The following is a 12,512-nucleotide window of genomic DNA, read 5'->3' as shown; positions in this document are numbered from 1 at the left end:
TATCAAGCAAGTACTACAAAATACTTAAGAGTGGAAGAAATTCAGAGTGAAGAAAAAATCTCGTAAAGTCTGACCTAGTAACAAGAGGTTTCAATAGACATTGTCATGACAATGCTAATACCTTTTCAATTTTTTTTTTAGTTGTTGATAGAACTTTATTTTTATTTATTTATATGCGGTGCTGAGAATCGAACCTGGTACCTCACACATGCTAGGCAAGTGTTCCACCACTGAGCTACAACCCCAGACCCCTTTTCTAATTTTATAAGGAATCAATGGTAGATTTAGACTAACAACAAATGAGTTCTCTAGTTTTAAAATGTTAAATTATTGAAATATTTCAAGTATATGGAAGAAATTTGAAAAGGTGACCAATAAGTAAACACTCTCTCTTAAACAGTTTTAAAAGCTTAAAATGTCATTGTTAACAAAGATGTCCATATCAGAAACAGGAAGAAGGAAAAAAGAATACATGAGAGAAAATACAAAAGTTACTTGAAAAAAATCAAAATGGCTATTTTGTACAAAATGAGATTCTTTCCATGGCAAACAAACCAGATTTAGCCCAATTTATATTGGACTTAGTAAAAACGTGGCAAAGCAGATGACTTGGAACCCTGAAGCCATTTCTTGTTGAAGAGCAATGTGAAATTTCCCAAATACTCTCCAGGATGTTTATTAAGACCTAATTAAAGTTACCTGTAATTCTTTTTAAGCAAAAGTCAAATATATAAATTTAAATTTTTCAAGTTTTTTTTTGGGGGGGGTACCAGGGACTAAACTCAGGGGTACTATTTTGTATTTTATTTAGAGACAGGGTCTCACTGAGTTGCTTAGCACCTCGCTTTTTGTTGAGGTTGGCTTTGAACTTTGGATCCTCCTGTCTTAGCCTCATGAGCCGCTGGGATTACAGGGAGCCACTGGGATTACAGGCATGTACCACCTCACCCAGCTTAAGTTTTATCTTAACAAAATACTTAAGAAAACAAATTTTAGTAAATAGTCTATTTCAAAGGCAACTAAATTATTTTCAATTGTCCTAAATTTGTGGATCAATAGCATTGCTCTTCTTATCAGGTATCTCTTGCTATACTTTGCTGACCAGTGTGGCATTCTTTTTTTTTTTTTTTTTTTTTTTCAGTACTAGAAACTGAACCCAGGGCCCTCTGTATGTTAGTTAAGTGCTCTACCACTAAGCTACATCTCTAGCTCTTTTTATTTTGATAAAGGGTCTCACTAAGGTGCCCAGGCTGGACTACTTTGATCCTCCTGTCACACACTCTCAAGTAGCTGGGATTACAGGTGTGGCACTGTGCCTGGTTCAGGGTGGCTTTCTGAACTGTGCCCTGCACCTCAGGGACCTGGAGGTTCATAGCAGTTTCTTGGCAAAGAATTAAGGGGTGACATGACCAAAGAAAAAGGGAGAACACAAGGGAAACCAGAAACAGTCCTCGCAGCCCACCCCAGTGTGCTGAGTTCAGGTTTCTCTCTGAGGAATCTGTTTCCATGAATAAGCTATTCTCTTTTCATTACTTACAGCTTCTTTTCCAGGCAAGTTTAGAAAACCTGAAGTATAATCATACTTCATTTCACTGATAAACACACTCAGTTCTACTCCCTCCACAATTTGAATTTTTCCACATTGATGAATTAACCTTTCTAGATTCAAGTAATTCCTAGTTTAAAAATAATTTTTAAAAAGTGTGTGGGGGGGGGATAAAGCTGGGGGAACGAAACAGAGCCTCCTGGGGAACAACATGTAAACACCTTCATTACAAGTCATCCTAACTATTAACATCTAAATATATTCCTAAATGTAAAATGTAAATATCAGCTATTATTCAGTTATTTATGTAAAGACTAACAAAATACATATCAGTATGTTTGGTATCAAGTATGTTCTTCCCTCACCCTTCCTTCTACCACCAAAAACTAAAATTTCCCTTTGTTCTATTTAACTTCTAAAATTCATTTCCTGTTTTCTTTTAATTATTTTTTAGATTTAGGTGGACACTATCTTTATTTTATTTTTATGTGGTGCTGAGGATCGAACCCAGTGCCTCACATATGCCAGGCAAGCACGATACTACTTGAGCCATATCCCCAGCCCCTCATTTCCTGTTCTTAATCCAATACTATTTATTTTCTTCTCCTTCAAATATGAACAGGATTGACCTATCTGCATCCACACTTTATTAATATATAATAATACAGTACATTAATCACAATACATAATATCATACATTAGTGCAGTTGTAAGTTAATCATTATATATGAATATTATATTAATATCATTGTATATTCACAATTTCTTTTTTTTTCTATTTATTATAAATAAGTGAGTTGTGTATATCCACAAATAAATAGAGACAGGGAATCCTCCGGGAAAAGTTAGATTGCTACATCTTAGGGAGTTGGTTCTACCTCAACATAAAAGAAAAAAAAAATCACACTCTTTATGTATATAACAATTCAAATGTGTCATATAGTACATTCTTAATCAAATTACATACTTCAAAATGACATACTGGTGATTTAGGACATTTTTATGTCTCTCCTTTTCCGTTTTTTGTAAAGAGCACTACTAATTGCAAAGTAGTTGACTGAACACTGGGAACAAGGACAAAGTCCATAATATGATAATCAGTGTCTATCCTGTTACTAAAATGATATATTGGAGGCATCAGACTTCCGAGGCATCTGAATGTGGAAAATGAAAGGTGTGTTATTCAGCTTTTCATCTCAGTGATCAAAATATCTGACAAAAAAAATTTAGAGGTGGAAAAGTTTATTTTGGGTTCACGGTTTCATAGGTTCTGTCCATGGTTGGCCAACTCCATTGCTTTGACCCTGAGGTAATGAAGAATACCATGGCAGAAGGGTATGGCAGAGGAAGGCTATCAATTCATGACAGCTAAGAAGCAGAGTGCAAGAGGAACCAGGACAGATATAGTCCAAAGGCGTATCTCCAGTGACCTACTTCCTCCAGCCATGTCCTACCTGCCTTCAGTTACCACCCAAAAGTCCATTCAAAGTATTAATCCAAGTGGGATCAATCCACTGATAAGGTTACAGTTCTCATAATCTAACCATTCCACCTCTGAACATTCCTGCATTGCCTAACATGAGCTTTTCAAGGGACCCCTCATATCTAAACCATAGCAGAAGGGTTTAACTAAAAGTTATGGTGCACCCTCATATCCTTCAAGGAAAAGGAATTAAGCTGTAGCAGCCTTGACTGTCAAGAGTTATGAACTGGGGCTGGGATTGTGGCTCAGTGGTATCAATCCCTGATTCCTATAAATGAGCTATTGTATGCTCTACTCCCCGCCTCAAAAGAAAAATTCACTTCAAAAGCCCCTGAAGAGTCCTTGATTTCCAATAACTTGCCATACTTACTCTTACAGAGTTGATTCTACGTTAACTTAAAAAGAAAAAAAAAATCACATTAAAATAAAATGACAAATGTCAACATTCCTGGCATATGTTCTTATCCTAGGTATGAAATGTAGACACCAACTTTTCCCCCTTCCCTGACCAGTCCAAGATCCAGAACTCAAATTATCCATTGTGCTCTTCCCAAAGCAAATTTTAATTGCAAATTCACTGAGGGTAAAAGTGCAACTAAATGATTATCATTTACTTCCTTTGAACCTGATTAAGATGTTTGTCATGTTTCCCAAATCATTAGCTTCTCCAAACTCCTGATGCTTAAGTTGATGCATTATTAACATGACAAGCAGGTCCCAATTATTCTGAGTTGTATCTGATGGACAGACCTTGAATGAAGCCATACCAGTTCCTGTTCTAGGTAGAGGGTCAGGAAGTGTTCTTCTCCAAAGCCTCCCACATTTACAACTTTACACAGCAATATGTGTATAATAATAATCAGTATTTATTACTATATAAGCATATTCCACAGAAAGAAAATAGTTCATCTGAAAGATAATAGGCTAAGAACCCTTTTCTGTTGCAGACCCTGGAAGGGTGAATTTGGAAGGAATACTGGGCAAAAAAGAGCTAAGGTATTTGGAGCCTACTTACTTTTCCCCTCGATGTTCTTCCCTTCCTCGCCACTTTCAGAGGAACACTAGAAGGAAAATAGGTGTGACAAAACAAATTAAGAATGAAGTAAGATGGAACTCATACAAGGCTCCTAAATGACACCCACTGGAAGACAGGAGTCCCAGTCTCTCTCCCTTCGAGGGCTTCTTAGGGGCCAGAGCAATCAGATATCAGTTTGAAAGATAGCTATCTCCTTAGTGCCACCACTGCCACCTTCCCAGGTCTGTGACTCTTAAGACCCGAGTTACCTGCCCAGTCGCCGAGGTTACCACCCAATGAGATCTGTCATCTCACCCAGACCATTAGACCCACTTCGTTGGACCTATGTCCCTTGGGGCGTCTCAACACTGAGCTCCATCTCGAGTCCTTTTTATTTTATTTTGAGACAGGGTCTCACTAAATTGCTTAGGGCCTGGCTAAATTTCCCAGGCTGGTCTTAAACTTGCGCTCCTCTTGCCCCAGCCTCCTGGGTCAATGGGGATTACAGGCTTGCGTCACCACGGCCCGCACAACTCGGTCTTGGAAGACCCTCCGGTTCCAGCCACGGGTACCACTAGTTTCTAGGGTCACCTCACCCAAACAATCTCCCCTGGGAGATCTGTACCATCTGACTGGGCCACCAGCGTCCCCTCCCAAGGTCGCCTCACCGGGGCTGCAAGGACCTCGCAGATCTCGCCGGTGGGATGCATTCTGCCTCCGCGCGAGTCCTCGGCTCCATGCGCTGCCAGCTTGGTGTGTGGAGTGCGACTCCGGCCAGCGACAGACACCAGCTCCGACTCGGTGTCCCTAGGACTACGCGCCACCTCGACTTCCTCTTGCTGTCTCTCTGGTTCCTTCCTCTGGGCCCAGAGAGGCCATGGCAGCGTAGCCCCGGGCCGCGCTGTGGCACCACCTGCTGGCCAAGGGTCGGAATGGCCGCTCAGGAAACGGGCGCCCGCCCGTAAGGTTCTGGAGGGAAAGGGGCGATCCCTCTCAGCCACTGTAAAGCCCCTTGCTTGCTGGGAGCTGCTCTTAATGTAGCTTGAAGGTATGCTTCCTCCACGCCATAGATTCTCTGTAAATCATTTAAATTTATATCTTAGACAATATTATGTTAGAGAGTGTGAGTAAGCTTATTGACTAAGAACTTAAAAGTAAATGTAGGTTATTTGGTTCGGTTTAATAGGAGATTTTCAAAGAATTTTAGTGAAAGGAAAGCGAGGAAACAGGGCGGGCGAGCGGGACATGAAAGACGCAGACCAGGCAGGGATACACACGAGAGTTTATTTAGAGCTGACAAATAAAGGCCATCTCTCCATAGGAGAGAGGCAACACAGGCTTGGGATTCGGGACTTTTATGGGGCAGGCTCAGGGATTAGACTCGGGCGAGTCCTATTGGCAGTGAAGGTTGAAGTCAGTGGTGAGCCTTTCTCAAAACCCCCTTAGGCGGGAAAGCGAAAATTTTCCTAAAATGCAGCTGTCACTTAAGATGGCCATCCAGATGCTAAACAAGGACCTTACAGTTAGGATCTTTAATCTTTCTTTTAAGGATGATCAGATTCCTAGGGATAACTCTCTGGTTTCCTACCTGGAGAATGAGGCTCTGGTTGTAAGCGTCCTAGGAGCTGAATGGAGGAAGAGCTTTCAACTCCTAACTTGCACTTCGCCCAGTGGAGGCTCCCCATCACCTGCTGATTGCCAGGGAGGAGGAATGGGAGTTCCTAGCAGCAAGGGTTAGTAAAGGAACCCGGGATTTGATAACTTCATAAACAAACTAATGCGGAAGTACTGACAGCAAAATGAATAAAAGAAGAGAAAAGAATGGAGACAAACCTCAACGGATCCTTTATTAAGCACCGGAGGGGCATATTTTTCAGGAGAGAAAATGGCAACTGGTTGCAAAAGGGGTCTGAATTTTACAGGGTTCAGTGAAACTGAATCATAGCAGAATATGTTGGTTGGGAAGTCTGGGGAACAACAGCAGACGGGGGAAATTTTGAAAATCCAGAGCCTATTGCTTTTCTTCTCTCCCTAGGACCCATTATCTTTTTTTACTTCGTGGGGGTTGTTTTTCCATGTCCTTCAAGTTATAAAGATCAAAGCAAAAGAAAAAGCAACCTTGGAGGAAACAAATTCTTTAGTGAGGAGAAAATTGAAATATATGTATTGGATATGCTATGAATTACAACTGCCAACATAAAATAAGAATAGGATAGGATAGTATTTTAAAAGGAGGATTCAGAGACCAATTACACACACACACACACACACACACACACACACACAGAAATGAAAAGCCCTATGGCTGAAAGATAGATGGTGGGAAATATCCTGGGGGGGGGGAGCGGTTGGGGGGAGCCATTGAACAAAATAATTCAAGAAAGTTACACAAAACTGGAAATCATGTGTTTCCAAATTGAAATGCACCAACTGTCTGGCACAATTCATAAAAATTGATTCATTCCATAGCTCATCCCTCTGAAATTGTAGAACATTGGGGACAAAAAGACTTTCAGAGAGAGAACCTATTCACTAACCCTACTTCAATGTATAAATCTAAAGCTCCAATTAAAAGAAGAAGAAGAAAGAAAGAAAACTGATCATTTACAAAGAATAAAGAATCAATCCAGAAAAAAAGGTCTACATCTATAACCTCAGTTATTCAGGAGGCTGAGGCAGGAGGATTGCATGTTCCTCAACAACTTTGTGAGACCCTGTCTTAAAAAATAAGGGAATGGAGTTACAGTGATGCTGCTGGTTACCAGTGCCGAGTTTTGCTTCCTCGTGAAGTATGACATTAGAGAAGCACGCAGAGGCAAGCATATAAATCAGGGTTTACTTAAAAAGGGGTAACGGACTTCTGGGAAGAAGAAGGGGGGCCAAAGGTGGTATCCTAGTACCCCAAGAAGTGAGGGTGTTCTGCCTTTTTAATCTCCTAGGCATCCTTGTTCTCCTGCTCTCTTTTCCCCATCTTTCTCCTTCCTGTGTAGTGACTAGGCCCAAGAGATGTTCAGTGGGATCACCAAAAGGTGAGAAGTAGATGAGCTGGAAGGGCCAAGGTGGAGTGACCTGGGCAGGAAGTGGGGCTTAATTAACAACTCCTTATAAGGAAGGACAATCCCTGGAACAGGTTACCTTAGCAATGGGTTAGAGCAGGAGCAGGTTATCTTGATAAGGATAGAGGAAGGGCTCTGAAGGAAATAACATCTCTATTCCCCCATTCTCTGGATCTGACCCTTGCCTATCTGCCTGTTTAATTCTGGCTTCAATAGCATGGTAGTGAAGTGTTTGCCTAGCATGTTCAAGGCCCTAGGTTTGAACCCAGCACCACCAAAAAATAAAATAAAAAGGACTGGAGATTTAGTTCAGTGGCTAAAATTTTAAAAAAGATAATAATAAGAAGAATCAATATTGTTGGATTTCTCAGAGCAACAAAGAGGACCAAAGAGTAATTTCATCAAATATCTAAAGGAAATTTATTTAAAACTAGAATGCTATATTTGATTAGTAACCCATCACTCAAGTTGAGATTAGAATAAAGGCGAATTCAGACATTCAAGATCTCAAAATTTGACCTTTCATTTACCTTTTCTTTCACAGGAAACTACTGAAGGTTATGTTCCCCTAAAATGAGAAAGTAATCAATGAGAAAAGACATAGTGTCTTAGTCTGTTTTCTGTTTCTATAATACCACAGACTGGATATTTTATAAAGAATAAAGGTTTGGAGGCTTGGGTTGTGGCTCAGTGGGTAGAGTGCTCACCCAGTATGTGTGAGGCACTGGGTTCGATCCTCAGCCCCACATAAAAATAAAATAAAGATATTGTGTCCATCTATAACTAAAGTTTTTTTTAAAAAAAGGAAGAAAGGTTTCATTCAACTCACAGTTACTGAGACTGAGCAGTCCAAGATTAAGGGGTAGCATCTGGTAAAGGACTTGCTGGTGTAGACTCTGCCAAAGTCCCAAGGCAGCACAGAGCATAACATGATGGTAAAAGCAGCTCAGATCTAAGAGCCAGAACAAGATGACCTTTATTAACAGATCCACTCTTTTAAAGGCCTTCCTGGTCCCACCTTCTCCGCCCTCCCCCCACCTTTTTGTGGTCCCATGGGTCAAATTCAGAGCCTCTTGCATGCTAGGCAAGCTCTCTACCACTGAGTTACATCAACAGCTCACCTCTTAATACCTCACAAATAGGGATTAAATGTTAACATGAGTTTTGGTTGAAACATTCAAACCATAGCACATAGATGTAGGAAACAGGGAAATGAAGTGAGATTTCCTGTCAACAAGTGTGTACTAGGCATGGATTTTTGCAGGTCAGAAGGCTCCAGAAGAAGCTCCTCCAGATAGATGAAACTGATAGAATACCTCACCTAATCAAACATCTGGAGAGGGAAATTTAAACAATCATTAAGGAATTGGGGGTTGGCTTAGTAATAAAAAATAAACCAAGAGAATATTAACTACAGCAAAAACAAAAGCCTATGCAGGAGAAAGAGAAGTAAGTATAGTTTCCTACCTGCCCAAGATGAGAGTGATAGTTTCATCATTATAATGAAGTAAACACAATCTAAAGAAAGCATAATATAACTATATTGAGCAAATGGAGGGATGAGAAGTATAGTGGAGAAATGAGAAGGAAGGAAAACTAAGGCTTTTGGGCCATTATCAATAGATAATGCATAAAATTGAAAAATTAAAACATAGCAATACAAGCGTGTTATATAGAGATGGAGATAAATAATCAGTTAAAAATAATAATCCACCTTTGAGAAGGTGGATACAAGTAAGGAGGGGAGGGATAAGGATACAGGTTTTGCTGTTTCATTCTATAGAATTATTTGCCTCTTAATCACAGACATGCATAAGTCTGATAAAAATTTAAAGATTGAATCAAAGGAGAAAAGACACTTTTCCTGAACTCAAAATTTTGCCTCTGAAAAAAATCATAGACATGGAAACAAATAAGTTAGGATTGAGTATAAAGCTTAACAACTGAAAGGTTTGTAATGAATGAGGGAGTACAGAGAAAAATTAATTGCTATCTGGGGTTTGGAGAAAGACATCTAAGATGGACAGAATACTAGGCAATCATAGATTGAAAGAAGATATATTGTGTATGATAGGCACTTAGGAATGCATATACTGCTGGTGTAGAGTTAAAAGCAATATACTCAATAATTTATATAATATAAATGAAGTTTTATTTTTTTATTTTATTTTTTTAAAGAGAGAGTGGGAAAGAGAGAGAGAATTTTTTTAATATTTATTTTTTAGTTCTTGGCGGACACAAAATCTTTGTTTGTATGTGGTGCTGAGGATCTACCACTTGAGCCACATCCCCAGCCCCATAAATGAAATTCTAAAGTTGAGAACATTTAACTGTTAAATGATTAGTAAAGTATGTTAGAGTAGGGGAGAGACTTTGAATGCTTCTGAGTTATTTTAACCATAAAAGCCAATGGAGTCACCCATTTTGGAAAACAGAAAATTAAAGATGCACATTTCACTTGGACCCTATGTAAGTAAAAAAATTTTTAAGTTTTAACCGTGGACCCAGCCAATAGCCAAAGAAATATGAAAGGTCTTTCCCCTAAACACATTTGTGAGGAGTTTGCACACAATCTCAGAAATTTTTAGAAAAATTTCATATTTTTAGATCAGTTTTAGTTTATAGCACAATTGATAATTAGTTACAGAGATTTCCCATATATCTCCTTCCCTGACACATGCATAGCTTCCTCCACCATCCACAGCCCTCACCAAAGTGGTACCTTTGTTACAATTGATCAGTTTAAATTAATACATAATTATCACCCAGAGTCCATAGTTCACATTAGGGTCCACTTGGTGTTGTAGGTTCTATGAGTTCTAACTAATGTACAATGACATATATCCATCATTATGTTATGATAGAGTGTTTTCATCATCCTAAAAATTCTCTGTGTTCAGGTACAGTGGTGCATGCTTGTAATTACAGAAACTGGAAAGGCTGAGACAGGAGGACCAAGAGTTCAAGGCTAGCCTCAGCAAAAAGCGAGGTGCTTCTCTAAATGAAATACAAAATAGGGCTGGGGATATGGCTCAATGATCAAGTGCCCCTGAGTTCAATCCCTGATACCCAAACAAAACAAAACAAAAATTCTCTGTGTTCTGCATGTTCATGCATCCTAACATCCTAACCAGGCAAACACTTTTTTTTTTTTTTTTAATTACTGACTCCATAGTTTTCTTTCTTAGAATGTCCTATGGTTGGAATCATGCAGTATGTGGCCTCTTCAGATTGGTTTCTTTCAATTAGTCCTATGCATAGGTGGTTCCTCCATGTCTTTTCATGATTTGCTAGCTTTTTTTTTTAGTGGTATGGGGTGGCCCGGTTTGAACTCAGGGGCACTTAACACTGAGCCATATCCTCAACTATTTTTTTGTATTTTATTTAGACAGGATCTCACTGAGTTGCTTAGCACTTTGCTTTTGCTGAGGCTGCCTTTGAACTCATGATCCTCCTTCCTCCACCTCCTGAGCTGCTGGGATTACAGGCAGGCGCCATTGGCCTGGCTTATTTAATTTTTAATTTTTTAAACTTTTTTTTTTTTTTTTTAGAAAGAGAGAGAGAGAATTTTTAATATTTAGTTTTTTAAAAGTTTTTGGTGGACAAGTACTTCACCACTGAAAGACATTGTGATTTAAAAATTTCCTAGTAAAAGCACCATCACTTTAAAAACAAATACCAGTTAATAAAACTTTTTTTTTAAAAGAGAGAGTGGAAATTTTTTTAATATTTATTTTTTAGTTATTGGCAGACACACATCTTTGTTTGTATGCTGAGGATCAAACCCGGGCCAAACACATGCCAGGGGAGCGTGCTACTGCTTGAGCCACATCTCCAGCCCTTAAACATTTTTTTTTTTTTACGTTGATGGACCTTTATTTTATTCATTTATTTATATGCGGTGCTGATAATAGAACTCAGAACTCACATGTGCTAGGCAAGTGCTCTACCAATGAACCATGACCCCAGCCCCTCATTTATTTATTTATTTAAAAAAACCTTTAAAAAAATTTTTTTGTTATGTTTATTTATTTTTATGTGGTGCTGAGGATCAAATCCAGTGCCTCATGTGTGTGAGGCAAGTGCTCTACCACTGAGCTACAACCCAGCCACATTTAATTTTTAAAAATATATTTTTAATTGTCAATGGAATTTTATTTTATTTACTAATACGTGGTGCTGAGACTCGAATCCAGAGCCTCACACATGCTAGGCAGGTGCTCTGCCACTGAGCCACAATTCCAGCCCCCCTCATTTATTTATTTATTTGGTATCAGGGATTGAACTCAAGGGCACTCGACCACTGAGCCACATCCCCAGCCCTAATTTTGTATTTTATTAGAGACAGGGTCTCACTGAGTTGCTTAGAACCTTGCTAAATTTCTGAGGCTGGCTTTGAACTCGCAATCCTCCTGCCTTTGCCTCCCAGCTGCTGTAGGCGAGCGCCACCGTGCTCGGCTCATTTATTTTTTATTTCTTTTTTAATATTTTAGTTTTTATTTGTAGTTGGACAAACTACCTTTATTTATTTATTTATTTATTTATTTATTTATTTATTTATATGTGGTGCTGAGGTTTGAACCCAGGGCCCTTCACGTACTAGACAAGCACTCCTCCGCTGAGCCACAACCCCAGCCCTCATTTATTCTTAATACTAAATAATATTCCACGGTCTGTATACACCACAGTTTATCCATTCACCTAATGGAGAATATCTTGGTTCCAAGTTTTGGCAATTATAAATATCCACGTGCAGATTTTTGTGTGCCTAAGTGTCCAACTCCTTTGGATAAATAACCAGAAGAAAAATTACTGGTAACAACATATTTAGTTTTGCAAGAAACTGTCAAACTGTCTTCCAGAGTGGCAGAACCATCAGCAATGAATGAGATTTCCTGTTGCTCCACAACCTCACCAACACTTGCTGCTTGCAAGTCAAAACAATGAGTTATCACTACTCAATGATACAGCGCCCCTGGATTCAATCCGCAGTATCAAAAATTAAAAAGAAACAGAAGCATAAACTAGCTACCATCAGATTTCTTGAAGCGGATCCTATGGGAAGCAGTCAGGGTAAAAAGTGGGGAAATGGCCCTCTTGGATCCGCAACATTCGAGGGACCCATAGAACAAAGAGTCCCTAGAGTGAAGGTCTTCATTATGTGTAATCTCCTAGACCAAGTGTAACAAGAAAGAGCGACAACTATGTGGAATAAACTGGTGTTAGAATACAACTAACAATGAATAAGGCAAACTCCATTTTAGAAGTCCTAAAGATCTAAAGTGCTCTTTGGTGCATTATAAAAGCCCCTTTTTTGCTCCAGCGCCACACCCGCGTACCAAGCAGGAGAGACTCAGCAGGTCAAAGGGCTGAGAGTTGGCCGCCGGGCGCCCGCGAGTTCCCTCGCCGGCG

At 39.4% G+C, this 12,512-nt stretch overlaps 1 protein-coding gene across 2 annotated transcripts in view; it reads right to left on the bottom strand.

The window, feature by feature from the left end:
* The window catches only part of Rint1 (RAD50 interactor 1), a 29,011-nt gene extending 23,267 nt beyond the window's left edge, over positions 1-5,744 (bottom strand). For both annotated transcript variants that reach the window (XM_040291673.2, XM_078040230.1), the window contains exons 1-3: positions 5,633-5,744; positions 4,713-5,119; positions 4,045-4,090 (exon numbers count right to left, since the gene is read on the bottom strand). In XM_040291673.2, coding sequence (XP_040147607.2) covers positions 4,045-4,090; positions 4,713-5,119; positions 5,633-5,729 — 550 coding nt within the window. In that variant the 5' untranslated portion in view covers positions 5,730-5,744. The remainder of the gene's footprint in view (positions 1-4,044; positions 4,091-4,712; positions 5,120-5,632) is intronic.
* Positions 5,745-12,512: the final 6,768 nt, after the last annotated feature.

Source organism: Ictidomys tridecemlineatus, chromosome 2, assembly GCF_052094955.1.
Source record: "Ictidomys tridecemlineatus isolate mIctTri1 chromosome 2, mIctTri1.hap1, whole genome shotgun sequence".
NCBI classification, from domain to species: Eukaryota; Metazoa; Chordata; class Mammalia; order Rodentia; family Sciuridae; genus Ictidomys; species Ictidomys tridecemlineatus.
The sequence above is the reverse complement of the archived record's forward strand: the minus strand, read 5'-3'. Positions and strand labels throughout refer to the sequence as shown.